Source organism: Trachemys scripta, chromosome 18 (assembly GCF_013100865.1).
Source record: "Trachemys scripta elegans isolate TJP31775 chromosome 18, CAS_Tse_1.0, whole genome shotgun sequence".
NCBI lineage: Eukaryota > Metazoa > Chordata > Testudines > Emydidae > Trachemys > Trachemys scripta.
The window spans coordinates 396,351-411,790 of NC_048315.1; the positions used below are offsets into that span (position 1 = coordinate 396,351).

The following is a 15,440-nucleotide window of genomic DNA, read 5'->3' on the forward strand; positions in this document are numbered from 1 at the left end:
ATTTTAATTAAAAAGTACCCAAATACTTATTCTTTTTAAGAACATATAGCAGTAAAGGTGTGAACTACATTTCCCATTTCCTTCAAGGCGGCATTTGTCCCAATAAGGACTTGGCATTCAATGAGAGAAAACACATACACACCCCCAACTGTCTTGTATTTAACCTGTATCCTATTTCAACATAGGGGAATACAGACAGAAAGAATTGCCAGAGCTAGAATTTTGCAAAAGTCCTGGGGTTAACAATGCATACTCTTGCAAAAGTTGTCATCTCACTTACACGGAGGTCAGGACCAAGTCTGTGTCGGATCTGAAAAATGGTACCTTGAGCAGAAATGCACCCAACAGCACCAGGCTCAGTCTGATGCAAACTTGACAAATTATTGCTAAACAAGATTCTTTCATGTTTCTGGGTGGGGAAAGAAATTGGAGTTCTAATTCTCGGTTTTGGCCTTAATCTTCCGTTGGCTTTGGGGTGGGGCTTTTTGCATTTGAAGTCTGGTATTTTTTAGCTCGACAGAGAGGATGGACAAGTGGCTCTTTGGTTAAATTGCAGTACAAGCCATTTGGCAGAAGGTATTGTGTAATGTCTATGCTTACATCTCCTGCCCCTCCCCCCAAGAGATCAAGGTGTTACCTTTATGATACTCAGCCTCAAAAAGACTATAGTAATTAGTTTAATACCATATTTATTATTTAGAGTACTGTAAGAATACACATCACTTTACAAACACATAAGATGACACAGACCCTGCCCCAAGGAACATATGGTATAACTCAGACAAATACAAAAGGCAAAGAGGAATGACCACAGCACTGGGAGGGGATTAATGCTTCAAGGTTAGAAGTGGATTTAGAGGAAGTAAAGGGAGGTCTGCTTGGCACATGGGAAGTTGTTCCAAGATTTGGGGGTGAAGGACAACAGAAAGAAAAGGATTAGGTGGAGTGCAGGACAATAGGTGTTGAAGTGAGCACAGAGATGGGGTAGATAAGAATATGTATCTATAAAAGCAGTCACTGTTTCAGTTAGTTCCACAGAAGTGAATATTGTGAAGTTTTCATTGAAAGGTCCTGTTTTACTGCCACTTCCCAGCAGAAGCACCTATCTAGTGATGTAGATTAATAAATTCATATTAATAACTCTGCACTTCTAGATTGGAATACAGATTCATGTGGATACAGGCAGCCAGGAAAGTATCACTGAAAGGCGTAGCTACAAAAATATTGTAAGTATCTGCTTTGTCCTGCATTCCAATGTTTGTCTCTGTATTCTGTCTCCTAAACTAGTCAGCTTGTCAAAATGGAAGTTTTCTACTTTACCGATGTTGTTTTAATTATAATCTCATTATTTTGCAGTTTTCCTCTAAAAGACCTGTGGAGTAGAGGCTCACTATGCTGGGGGCGGTTGTATTAATTACTGCAAAAGTGTTTAGGTCAGAATGAAACTCAGCAAAGTTTGCCTTTGTTTTCTGCAAATAGCCACTGGCCAACCAGTTATATATTAAGGCCTGTTTTCCATACAGCTTTTTATTTTCAGAACCCTAAATAAAAAGACCAATCATATGCAAAAAAGGACCCCTATCGATGCCAGGAGCCACCCCAAAATGCATGCACCCTTTCTATGCAGGCACCTCTTAAACACAGACTCTCAGAGGCAGCCACATCATAGCAACAAGCTTTTGCAGACCAGCTGTGGTCCAGTCTTCTGTTTCCAGACATACAGGGAACATACACTGAGGAGATGAGCTGTCTCTTTCGGAGTGGAAGTGCGTGGAGTTGTGAGTAATGCAGAGAAAGCATCTGAATGCTAGAAAACTTTTCTAGCAATTGGAGATTATGAAATTGATGCAACTTATTTGCCAGAATTTCAACATTAATGCATTTAAAGGAGCTGTGCACATGTATTAGGGTTTGTTCTCTGGATCATGCCACTGGACACACGGAGGACAAATACCTCATTAAACTCATTCTGCTGTTAAGGAAACATGCTATCATAAATTAAGCTGCCCATGAACAAGACATGTTAGGTAGGAAGTGTCCTGGCAGAATACATTTCCATGATATACAGGTAAGGACTATATTCACCATTGTAGGGGTGGGAATATTTTGGTTGTCCGGTTAGACCTTTACATAGACATAAAAGTCTCTTGTTTCTCAGCACTTATACCACAATCACCACCATGGTATCTGAGCCCTTTACAATATTAAATATTCTAAAGCATCTTATAAAGCCAGGTATCAAACAGTTGTGGTCAGATCTGGTCCAGGTAACTTTAATTCATGAGAGCCCTATAACTAGGTTCTCCACAATCTCAGTTTATTTTTTGGTAAATTATGTTTCTAGCCTACATGAGTGCAGAGGTAACCTTCCACCTATGAACCAATTGTAAGCCATCACGACAATGCCTGCCTGAGGCTGCAGAGACTATGAAACAGTGACTCTGGCATTAATTCCTCTGCCTTCTATTCAAGTGAATAGGGTATCAGTTCTAAAACCGAGATATCACACATCTATGTCAACATTAATGATTGCATTGCTGGAATAGGGTTGGAGAGAAGCCCTCCACAGGAGGGAATTAGCAGTTGCAATTAGGGGATGTAAATGCAGGAATAAGTGTTTAGTTACTCCATAAAGGCTGTATTGTCCTGATTTCTGTGTGAGCCTCCCTCAATCATCAGTGTGGTCTCTACTGTGATTCAAGGAATGTGCCCACTGAATTTATATCCTACTCCCCTTACCATGATTAAACATAGAATCTTGGGCTTTCCTCTAATGAGTTTGAGACCCCAGTTAATAAGGTTTCCATGCAGTTAAGCTGTAAGGTCATGCAGCTGGCAGGCTGCGACTCTCAGACTGTCTGCATTTGTAAGGCATGGAACTAAGGATGCTGGTTGCAATTTTCAAAAGCACCTACTGACTTTGGATGCTCAGAGAGTTTAAAGGGGCCTGTTTTAGGGAGGGTGGGTGTTCAACACTTTCTGAAAATTAGGCCCTTTAAACTCTCATATTGGGCATCTAAAAATCACTAGTCAGTCACTTTTGAAAATTAGGTATCTGTCTTTACCACATTATTCTCCGAAGCTGATGGGGTGAGCTGACTGCAGTTCATGCCACAATTCAGACTCGAAGATTTACTAAAAATCTGATGCATTATGTGAGCTGATCTTTCCTTGTTGAGTAAACAGTCCAGAAGTGAACAGGTGTGCAATAGCAGAGCATTTAAATGTAGCAACACTTGGCAGTACAGGATGCAGAAATCTGCAGAAAACCATCCAGAAATACTCTCATTACAAGGAAATTAAATTATTGCTGGTATGTCTTCCAAGCATATATGTACTTCAGATTTTTCTCTACTGTTTAAATCCTAAATTGCCAAGTTGAGCTGTACTCCCTAATTGTTGCTTGACACAAGGAAAAGAAGCTGAGAAGGGCAGTAAAACATCTCCAAAGCTCCTCAAACTTGTAAGAAGCCACCAGAATAGAATAAAGTATTTTTGCATTGATGCAGTATTACAGCATAAGACATGGTTGCTTTTGAAGTGTGACAACTGATGAAGGCAACAGGTAAAAACCCACCAATGTTTAAAATATACTCTTTAAGTGGCAGGAATCTATTCAAAACAAACAAGCAGCTCTGAAATAAATGTTTTGTCTTTGTTTTGTAAACAGCGTATGGGATTTTACAATACAGTAACACCAGAGGGCGCTGCTGCTCAGTCATTATGCACTGGCAACCTAACTAGCATGATGAGTCTGTTAAGGATTCTAACAGGGATTCTTTTCCATGGTGCCATTTAGAATGCCTGCAGAGTTTACTCTTTAAATGGAAAGGGCTCGGGTAGTCTGCTCACCTGAATGTTGTAATCCTGTATAGCAAAGGTGTTGGCTTTCATTCTGACAAACTTCCCCTCTTCCCCCCCAGTTCCAAGGTCACTTCTGACAGAGCATTCAGATGCACCATTGTTTCTTAATCCCAGTTTGGAGTTACTGGACAGTGACAGCAGAGTCTTGTGCTTTTCCTGCCTGGTTTAGAGGTGAAGTTCAAGAAACTCTCCCCTGTGCCAGGCATTGGAGATACTGCAAGACTAAGAAAGCACCACTACTGCATTTGCCATAGAACACCAGACTCAGGGTTTTCCATAATCTCCCCACTATCACAATCACTAGCTCAGCTCAGCCCAGCCACTGGCATTTAACCAGTGTCATGTAACCCTGCTCAGAGCAGGTCAAGATGGAACACAGGCAGCCTGTCTACACTAGTGCTCCCACCATAGAGCTGAGTCACTGATAGCAATAGCAGGAAGGTTATGGAAAAACAAAGTCCAGTGTAGACAAGGCCTAGGAAAGGCATGGCTAGAAGAGATAAGCAGGCCAAGAATTCCCTTTGTATTCTCTCCATGTCTGAGCAGTGACCTCCTCAGGTACCCCCAAGTCCACTTATTGTTCTCTGAAGTCTACCCAACCACAGTCAGTGATCTCCATCTGTCCTGTCCAGAAAGAGCACAGATACCACCCTAGGAGGCTCCTCTCACACTGCCAACCAGCAGCTTTTTGGTCAGTTACAGTTAAGTTGGTGTTCAGCAGCTCAGAGTGATGGATTCTCTCAAAGGAGGCTGTTATCTGAGCCCAGGATGTTAAGAGGCTACTGCTGTGAGGTCCTGCTGAGACTTAGTGAAATTGTCTCACCATGTCAATCTTCCATGTGGTCACAGGATCCAGTTACTACATGCAAGTCCACTTCTGCACTGTTGGTTCTTTTCAACAGTAAGACAAATCAACAAAACCAGCACTTAGAAACAAAGTTGTTTTGCACCGTAGGACTCAGTTTTGAGAAAGCCTTTCAGCTCTACTCAAAGATTATCTCCACACTACCAGCTGCTGCTCTTCTCCCAGGGTCACTGCAGGGAGAGGAGAAGAAGAAAGGCAACACTTCTTAAAGCACTTCAGACAAGGTCCAATTTCCAGCTGAATGGTTCAAGACAGCAGGCATCTTACCCCGCAGAGAAAGCTTACAGGCTGGGCTAGAGGACTCCCCGGCTGCTGGAGGGTGGGGAGGGGGAAGAGCAGTCAGCTGGACCCTTCGTTTTGGCACACGTGGCAGAATCCATTGCTCACTAACCATCTCTTTACATTATATGGAGAAAAAGTTTGAGTTCAGCCTCAGAGATTAGTGTTTAGCAATGAACTGAAAATCTACTTCTGCAAGACACAGCAGGAAGACCCCTTTCCAATGTGCACAGCACAGGGATTTCAAGCAAGGGACTACAGTCCCGTAGCCAAGCTTGGTAATGGTGAGTAAAGTGTTCTCTGCAGCCAAGACAGTGCCAGTTAAGGCAGGCTTCAGCTCATTCAATCTGTGATCTGTGTAGCTTTTAGAAAAGGAAAGAAGAGGGAGGCCTCCTCCTGGCATGTGTCTCAGAAACATACTCAGTCTTCACTGTAAGCCAGCCGACCATGCTGTGTGAAGCTGGCAGAGCATGGAGAGAAGGATCATGACTCGGGCCAGAGGTAGACCCATTGAAGTGGCAGGGGAACTCGTGAAGAGGAGGCTTTGTTTGAAGTTCTGACTTAAACAAAGGCTTCCTCATTGGGAGTGCCATTGATTTTGAGGAAGAGTTTGGCATCATCACTTCTCTGCTGTTTCTCTCTTTCTAGCCTGTGTTTATAGCAGATCAGATATATCGGCAGGCAGAAGCCCAGCATACTCACTCCAAGAAGCCCCACGTTCACCTACAAGGACAGAGACAAGCAGCATTAGATAGGAAGGAAAGAAACAATCCTGTCTGTCTGTCATTCCCCCCCCCCCCCCCCCCCGGGCCTCATTATTTCACCCACTCATGCTGGACATTGAGAGCTGCCCTGCTCAGTACATCTGCAACAACCTACATTTTAGTTATACAACATTACTAGCAGAATCTGCATAGAGAGCTATTGGCAAATGCTGCAAAAGCAGGTCAGTCAGTGCCATGTTTGAAAAATTTCTTGCTAGACAGAAAGGGTAAGGCAGAGCAGTCATAGCCATGGCTATGACAAACTTCAGCCAGTCTATAGCACTGACATTTTCTCAGTGTCTCATGCTCATGGGAAGGGGAAGAGGCAGATGCAGAACAGAGACTGGGGCTATTCCATGCCACACTGCTGGCCCTGCAGTTGAGCTAAGTACTACTGGAGTACACACAGCATCTGCAGTGGTGGCTTTCCTAAGAGCTGTCTGTCATACTCAGGAATTATGCTTCTTCCTGTCTAGCTTGACTCCACTCACTCATGAGACTGCTTGCAGGCTTCTTCTTCATTTCTGCACCTCCAACAGAGCCATGTAATCCTTCTGATCCAATCTATCCTTGCCCCTTCTAAGCAGCTCTGCTTCAGGGCTTTAAGCAAGTTGCTTGATATAGGGTTGGTGAGAAAGACCACACACAGCCCCCATCCTGGACAGCCACCTGACCTTCACAACTCAAGATTAGTGCAAGCAGCAACCCAAAACTCAGTGCTCACTGGGAATACTGAGGCTCACAGCTCACTGGCGAGAAGTTCTGCTGCATTCACTATCAAAGGGAGAGAGAGAGAGATTCCCACCTAACAAACAATCTCGCTACACCTGCTGCACATGAACTGGTAACAGAAATTAATGCAGCTTCCTTCCCTTCCCCTTCCCAGGTCCTTTCCAGTTATACTGGTGGTTGTGGTGTTTCACTGCATAAATAATGAGCTTCTAGAAAGAAAAAGAAAAATTCAGCCTGTCTTCTTGAAGGCATTTAGGGCAGCCAAAGATCAAATGGACAGGTCCAAAAGCATACAGAATTCCTAACACATTTGAGAGCTGCTGAATAGCCTCTAGAATACCTCCATCTACCAAGGAACGGAACATCTCCTGGAGGGGCCCATCATCACTGCCAGCCCTCCCAAAGGAAAGACATCTGATTCCTCATCTCTGTTTAGCAGAACCCCTTTCTGCACACTTACTCCTGACCTCTCAAGGAGAACATGAGCCCTAAAGCCTTAGGAAGCCTGGTTGTAGGGCCAATGACAGACCCCAGCAGAGCTGGGTCAGCAATCCACACCAGTCTCATACTGCTGGAAGTGTGAACAGATTTCTCCTCACCCCATTTCGCATATAATCATGGGTCAGATTCCAGCACTCTCACCGCTATTTGTATAAAGAATCATTTACCCTGGAATGCCCAGGCAGAGGGCATCAACCAAAACTATGGCTAGATTTAACACAAGGCTCATTAACTTTAACCACACATCTTACTAAAGATGATGTGAGTTAAGAGAAGTTTAATAAAGTATAGTCTGATCTGTGCAGGCATTAATTAAGAAGGAATCTATAAAACATACCCCAGAAATAAACAGCATTGCACTTGGGTGGGCAGGTTGCCTTCTTCTAGGGCAGTTATTGGCCACAGTCTGAAGTGAGCAGTGTACTTGAGGACCCACAGTCAAACATCAGTGTGCCCACCCCTAGATAGCTGATCAAAGCATAGGTCTGTGCGTAGAATCCCCCTTCATTTTGGTTGGTTCTGTGGAAAAGGAATCCCCTCCCCACAAATGAAACTGGACCCACCACCAACCCTTCATGCTAAGTTTGGGGCAGACTATATTTACTCTTCCCTCCCTTACCCAAAGAGGGTCTCCTTTCAATGGTCCCATCATTGCCAGGAACAAGGGCTGCTGCAGAAGAGCAAAGAGGGCACTGACCAAAGACTGCAGTCCTGTCAAGCTGCCAAACTGTGTTGAGGGATATCTGTCGACACAGAAAGCAACATAATTACCACACCCCACCTTGAATCTTTTGTGCTACTCAGGGGACCAGAGTCTGGCATCTCTCCCAGCAGCAGGTTCCCAGCTCAGCTGTACAGAACTCAGGAATTTCTCGTTGTGTATGAATATTATGTATATTAATTAAGATTGGCATTTAAAGCAGTGCAATTCAGGGGCCAAGTGTCTCTTCTCCGCCTGAATTTTCAAATTTAGGGGTTTTTTTTTTGTTTTTTTAAAACACACAAAATTGCAGATTAAACATAGTGCCATAGTCAGCACAGGCCATTTGTATTCTGTAACTCTTTGGAGTGCTTCTCAGTACCCAAAGGAAACAAAAAAAGGTGAAAACAATAGGTTTTTGTAGGGGCTTCTTCAAATTGTACATCCATCTGAGCCAACATCTGGGGCTAGGCCATCAGTTTCATTCCCACAGCTCATCTGGGCACAACTAACTCACTCACTCTGGAAATCACCAAAACCCTGTACAACGGGTTAACATGTGCCAGACATGTTTTCCTATTTAGAAACAAAGTCTGATCCTCTGCCAAGTTCAACTATATTGTTGATTGGAAAGTCGCTGAGTAGTAGACATTACTTATGAAAAGCAAGTCTTAGGACAGGTTAATGTCTTTGTTTTTCCATGGTTGTGCAATTTTTAAATTTGACTCGGGGGGGGGGGGGGGGGGGACGACAAAACCAACATCTTTAAACTTTTTTTTTTTTTTCTTTTAAATCTACAGCAAAAGTTATTGATCTGTTTGTCCCTCAGTCCACGAGTTCGGTCAGAGGAAATGGATCTTCTCATTGTTAAAAAAAAAAAAAAAAAACGTATACATCAATGTTCTCTTCCAAAACTTAGATATGTTGGATACAGAATGAATGATCCACGCTACGGGGTAAAAGGTGCGTAGGCTTCATTAACTATGTGTTTATTTTGAGCAATGCTCTGACAAGCTGATAAATATCTAGAAACAGCTCCATTCTCAGAGCAGACTAGCTATGTGCCCCAGAAGTCAGAGTGCCCTGACCAATATTTCATCAAGACATGTACCTGTACCTACTCATAATTAGGGCGAGTTAGCTAAAAATTTCAAGCTTTTTAACCCATGATGGTGAAGCCAGTTTAGGACAAATTGCATCTGAGGTCCACATTAAGCGTATCTGTGCTTGTTTCACTGCAATAAGTAACTACAGGTCAGCATTAGGCACAAGCAAGGACAGTAATAACCTGGGATACTGCAGTCCTGCTGCCAAGTCCTATGGTGACACAGAGTAAGCCATAAGTGGACTCAGTTGTTCCCTCTGACAGCAGGATCTCACCATCATGTGTTCCTTCCACCCTGGATCTTTGGTAATCAAACCCTCAGGCCAGTCACATGCTGTATATGAGCAAGGTTAGACTTACACAGCTGCATAGAGGCCTCCCACCGCTGAGTGGATGAATCCTCTCACTATGGTGTGCAAAATGAAGGAAAGGATCTGAAAGAAGCAGAAAAAAAAATGCTGATTAGCCGTCCAAACCCACCACTCCACCCCTGTACCTGCTGCTCCTCCAGTTCCAGGAGAGGCCTAAGCAGCTCCAGAAACAAAGCCTGCTCACACACTAGGTCAGCACAAGGAGACAGACAGTTTGTCTGAGATGATGGCACATTGCACTTTCTGAACCTGACTTCACTTCAGTCTGTCTGCAGAAGGGAGGTTGCTGTTCTGAAAGCGTATCCTTGGGTTTTACAATGGTTCAGGCACTTGAACCATTACTGGAAATGCCAAAGTTGAAGACAGATCTGCATGCCTGCTCTCTCCTTAGCTTTATTCACTCACTTCCAGCTTGATCCTCTCTAACAGCTTTGAGAGAAAAATAAAAAAACATTCAGTGTGTGCGGGGGGGGGGGGGGGGGGGGGCGGGGGGGGGGGGGGGAGGAGAGGAGAAGCTGGCATCCTCCCAGTGCATTTTGTGCTATAGAAATGTGGGGCTGGATGGAAATTCGAGAGGTCATCAAGTCCTGTCCCCTGATGTCTGGCCTGTGGTATGCACCTGGCAGAGGCATGAAACATTTACATATGTATAACCCCACTGACACTAAAGGGTGTAACTGAGGACAACATTTGGCCCACCACTTGAACAGTAGAGTCTGTGCAGGTTTCATGCTCTTCTGCTTTACAGATTTTCCAGGAACCTCCTGGCTTATCTGTAGCTCAGGCCTGGATTAACAAAGGCACTACTGACAAGAGCTGGTGCTCTAGGCCTAAATCTCAGGGTTTATTTATTTATTTTACATGAAAGTGTGTGTTTATAGTCCTCATACTTGCTAAGGCCTGAAAACATGAACACAGTGCAGACCAACTCAGTGACATCTGCCTGAGCCTGCAGAGTGCCTAAAGCAACAGCTCTAAAAGGGGTTAACTGCCCCTGTCCCTTTAACTGGATTATCTCCGAAACTCACTGGACTGGGGGGCCCTGCCAAGACTAGCAGCAGAGGACTCCGCTTGGAGATGCATCTCTGTCATTAGCCCCCGCAGTGTTGCCAACTCTAGTGATTTTTTTCCTAAAGCTCAAGCTTCTGGACTCAGATGATTATGGGGAGTCTCAAATTTAATTTAAATATAAAAGTAAGTTTCTAGCTTTTGTGGTTAATAAGAAAAGCTAGTAGAGTGGTTTAAAACAGAGTTACAAGTAGTAAACACTGGGGGTCTGTTTATTTTCCTTCTCGCTTTTGAGTCTCTGACTCAGGATTTTTGAATGTGGTGGCCAGTGCTGCATTCTGGCTCTAATGGAAGAGCCCACCCACCCCGTAGAGGTAGAGCCATGGTGTAGCCATGGCATGGGGAGTCTGGCCACAGTACTGGGGCAGAGCCAAGGGGGACCCAGTTTGTCTTAGCCTGTCCTTAATCTAGATTATGTTCTAATTTATCCAAGACAGTTTCATTGTACATTTAGCCCAGGAACCATAGGCACCGACTTCCCCTCTGCCCCAGACCCCACCCCACTACCTCTTCCCCAAACCCCTGCTCCACCCCCAAGCATGCCCTGTCCCCACCTCCAGCCCCTGCACGCTGGAGACACTGGGAGGGAGGGGGAGGAGTGATCAGCGGGGCTGGTGGCAGGGGAGAGGTGCTGGGGAAGAGGGGGGAGCTTGGCTGCCGATAGGTGCTAAGCACCCACTAATTTATCTCCATGGGTGCTTCAGGGCTGGAGCACCCACAGAGTCGGTGCCTATGCCAGGAACCCTGCAGTACACCACTCCTTTTGTGAAATACTCACCTGCAAAGGCAGGTTAGGAATGAGACAGGTAATTCCAAATCCAACTAGTAGTATGTTGGTGAACACAAAAGCTCTTGTGGCATTCGAAATCTTCTGAATCTGGCGATCACGTTTTTTCTTTTTTTTACCATCTCTGGCGGGAAAGCAAGGAATATATCACACAGGCAGTGTAGCAGCTACTAGAATTCACAACTAGGAACCTGAGAAGTTAGAGGATACAAGAAACCAAAATCCCCACATTGGCATACCCGAGTCTTGGCCTGTACCTGAGACTCCAGCCTCATCTACAAACAGAAGTTGCAACATTTAACTAAAATAGTTTATAGCAATCAGTTTAGTTAAACTGGTGCAAATCCCTATATGGACTCTCATTCATCAATTTACAACAGAATTAGATCTGTTTAGTTTAATTGGGTCAGTTAAAGATATCAGATTGGACCCTGCAATGTGTGCTACCTACTGATTAGCATCACTCTCATCAGCCTCTTCTGAGCCATCATCACATTCCTTCAGCTTCCAGTCCATGATGTATCCAATCATGGGGGCAGTCATCAGGCAGAGCAGCTGCAACACCCCAAAAACGGAGGTGTAGAGACTCACTGCAGAGAAAAGAGACAACATGTCAAAGTCCCTCAATGGGACTCAGCAGTAACAGAAAACAGCAGCAGGTCCCATTTCATAACAACTGGTCATTTTATCCACTCAGGCCAGATCATTGGTAGCCTCAGACAAGGAGGATGAGGGTGTTGTCTTATTTACTGCTCAGAGTCCCAGATCAACTGTAGCCTAGCAGCCAAAAAGTGTGTTACAATGGATATGCCACACTTGTCCACTCTAGCCAGGCTGATACTTCTTCTTGGAAATTATGAAATCTAACAACTCTAACAGTAGCTAGTTCCCGGGAGGATGGCACCTGAAAGCTGGCTAATTTACAGGATAGAGCAGTGGCCAAAGAGTGGCACTATATGCAGCAGAGAGGCTTCTGACTGCAAAGAGTCTGCTGACCCTGGTCTGAAGGAGCAAGTCCCTGCCTTCCAACCTCCAGCTAGGAATCTCCTCCCCTCCCTTGCCCTGTGGTTCTAGCTGTGCCTCCCTCTGCTGTTGGTTTCCAATTCTGCCCTAGGGCTAAGAACTAGTAGGGGAAGTCATCAGGGCAGGTAGGACCCAGTGTGGGAAGGTAATCATGTTTTTTTGGAAGACAGGCCAGGATGAAAAAGCTAGATGCCTGCTGCGTGCTTAGGGAGGGGGCTTGTTTTGCTGAGGGAGAGGAAGGTGGGAGGAGCAGGGGAGGAAGTAGGATTCCTAGCAAGGGAAGGGCCCAAGGGTATCTTCTCCCTAAGGGAGAACTGTCAGAAGAGTAATCAGCAGAGATTGGTAATTACCTCCCTGCCTATCACTGTTTGTTAGCCACACAAAGACCAGGATCAGGGATGGGTTTAGAGAAGGGAAGAGTTTTAATAGCCAGTGGTCAGCAGTCACTCACGGGAGTCAGGACCCTCAGTGCTGTTACTGCAAGGTCCCCCAAAGAAACACTTAACAGCACTGTAGCTACATGTTTGAGACACACCATGCAGCTAAGCATCACTGAAATACAGGAAGGAAGGGAATGTTAGAAATGTGCTTAAAACACCCAGCTTACCTGTATCCATCACTGCATCAGCAAAGCAACAAAGCAGCAGCAACAAGAGAGCAAATATGGAAAAGCAAAAAAGAGATTAGCAGCAGAAACCCCAGAAGCCTACGATACCCATCAGGACAGACAAGGAGGCACAGATAGGATATGAGCTCACAGAGCAATTGCTTCATTCCACAGCAGAACCTAAAATATAAAGAGCTAGCCAGCTAATGGAGAAGAGTTTACAAGCAGCATTGTGCAGCAGCTAGTGTAGGCTCAGGAGGAAACGCTGCTGCCTCCAGTTCTGGTGAGTCACTGGGGAATATTCTCCACAATGCTTCCTCCCCCGCCCCCCACCACAGATCATGTAATTGTGGACTTGTGCATGACACAGAGGGGCTGATAAATCAGAGCCAGTGCAGTTCTGGAATAAGGATCAAGAATCTGAAACTGCCTACTTCAGCACTAAGTGCCCACAACTGCAAGCAGAACAGGACTAAGTTCAGTACCCGCCTCCCTACAGGTCTCCATCACAAAGAAATACAAACATGTGTAATGCCCATGAGGCATGCTGGAGGCATTTGAGCAGAGAATTTAAACCCTTCTTCTACCCGGTGTAGTAAGAGCAGAACTCCATCTGCCCCTCATCCCCGCCACACTCAGGAATGTTTGTAGGTGGGGTCAGCACCTGGCACACTGTCTCCAGGTATCTGCCTATGATGCCAGGCGTCACTACATTTGTCATAATTAGAGCAAAGTAAGGAATCTGCAGCTCCAGTCTCAAGCGCACACACTGCCAGCCCTCTAGCAGATGTGTCCTTATTGGAGCCACAGGCACTTTCACACCACAGCATCCTCCTCCAGCTAAGACAACAGGGTTTGGAGGAGTATCACCCTCCCAAAAGACTGAGCTATCTAGCAAGGGTTTTAATAAGAGGCCAAGAAGTTCACCCCATGGCCAAGAGCATTTCCCCCATATCACGCCTAACCCTCTCCAGCCTTGGCATCTAGAGACCAACTATGGGGACTGGTTAGGGGAGGGGAGAGAGGGAGAGACCGTTCTCTTTGGAGCAACTGCAGGACCAGATAGGATAATACATTAAAACTGGGAGCCCTCAAAACCCACTTCTATTCAATACCTAGAAGAAAAGGCTCAGCAAATGATGGCAAGCCTTTGGGAGAGAGGCAGAGCTGCATACAATTGTACATACATGGGAATTGTCACACACACACACACACACACACACACACACACAGAAAATCGTGGTCTTAGACTGGGAGCTCCTCAGGGCAGGGACTATGTGCACCACTGTCCTTTTGCGGTACTCAACACAATGAGCCCCTTGACGAGCTTTGGGGTGCTACCACAATACAGTTAATATCACTTCTTCTATACCACCATGGAAAATATGGCACTTTACAATACAGACACAGGCAAATTTCCTGCCTCAGACACCACAGGTGTTGGGAGGAGTGGACAAGAGGACCATGTAGTCACTGAGGAGGTTACTGCCCCCACGTCTGCTCTCATCTCTTAGAGCATAAGAAGCTTTGAACCCACTGCTCTGTCCAGCTGCAGGGAGGTTTCACAGCCAGGTCTGAGTCAGCAGAATCTATGCAGGAAGCAGGACGTACAGGAAGTATCAGTGTCAGACTGTAGCTTACTGATTTTACCCCCTATCTCGAACCATCACTGCCTACCCTACCCTCGGTCCTGTTCAGGGCATCCTCTTGAATCTGAAAACATTTGGACCAACCATTGAGCCACTCAGCTTTCTCCTTGTATTATTCAGTGCAGCTTAGCGCAGTTACAGGGTCTCTTCTGTGAACAAGCCACAGTATGTAAAAGCAGCAGGAAAGGGTAAGTAATTAATCAATGTATTTGTCCAGCCCTTCCCCTAACCCACATGACAAACTAGGGAAATGTGGTCTAGATGAAATTAAGGTGAGTGCACAACTGGTTGAAAGACCGTACTGAAACAGTAGTTATCAGTGCTTCACTGTCAAACTGGGAGGGCATATCTAGGGGAGTCCTGCAGAGGTCAGTCCTGGGTCCAGTAGTATTCAATATTTTCATTCAATCACTTGGAATAACGGAGTGGAGAATGTGCTTATAACAGCTGCAAATGACACCAACCTGGGAGGAGTTGCAAGCACTTTGGAGGACAGGGTTAGAATTCAAAATGACCTTGACAAATTGGAGAATTGGTCCGAATTCAACAAGATGAAATTCAATAAAGATAAGTAGAGTACTTTGCACTTAGGAAGAAAAAAAAAAATCAAATGCACAATTACAAAATGGGGAATAACCAGCTAGGGGTAGTACTGCTGAAGAGGATCTGAGGGTTAGAGTGGATCACAAATTGAATATTCTTGGGCGTATCAACAGGATGTATGCAAGACACGGGAGGTAACTGTTCCACTCTACTCAGCACTGATGGGGTCTCAACTGAGTACTGTGTCCAATTCTGGGTGCCACACTTTAGGAAAGATGTGAACAAATTGGATAGAGTCCAGAGGAGAGGAACACAAATGATAAAAGGTTTAGAAAAACCTGACCAATGAAGATTTGTAAAAATTGTGCCTGATGAGTCTTGAGAAAATAAGATGGAGGGGCGACCTGATAACATATTTGAAAACTGTTAAGGGCTGTTATAAAGAGGACGGATACATTTTTCTCCATGTCCAGGGAAGGTAGGACAGGAAGTAATGGGCTTAATCTGCAGCAAGACAGATTTAGGTTAGCTATTAGGAAAAGGTTTCTAACTCTAAGGGCTGGTCCACATTAACCCCCCACT

At 45.0% G+C, this 15,440-nt stretch overlaps 1 protein-coding gene across 6 annotated transcripts in view; it reads right to left on the minus strand.

The window, feature by feature from the left end:
- The window catches only part of SLC43A2 (solute carrier family 43 member 2), a 46,510-nt gene continuing 31,070 nt past the window's right edge, over nt 1–15,440 (minus strand). For 3 of the 6 annotated variants that reach the window (XM_034752378.1, XM_034752377.1, XM_034752374.1), the window contains exons 10-15: nt 12,667–12,678; nt 11,488–11,626; nt 11,028–11,160; nt 9,171–9,244; nt 7,625–7,748; nt 5,570–5,731 (exon numbers count right to left, since the gene is read on the minus strand). In XM_034752378.1, coding sequence (XP_034608269.1) covers nt 5,570–5,731; nt 7,625–7,748; nt 9,171–9,244; nt 11,028–11,160; nt 11,488–11,626; nt 12,667–12,678 — 644 coding nt within the window. Of the gene's footprint in view, nt 5,732–7,624; nt 7,749–9,170; nt 9,245–11,027; nt 11,161–11,487; nt 11,627–12,666; nt 12,679–15,440 lie in introns of all 6 variants that reach the window. The other 3 variants (XM_034752375.1, XM_034752380.1, XM_034752379.1) reach the window with 2 other exon arrangements.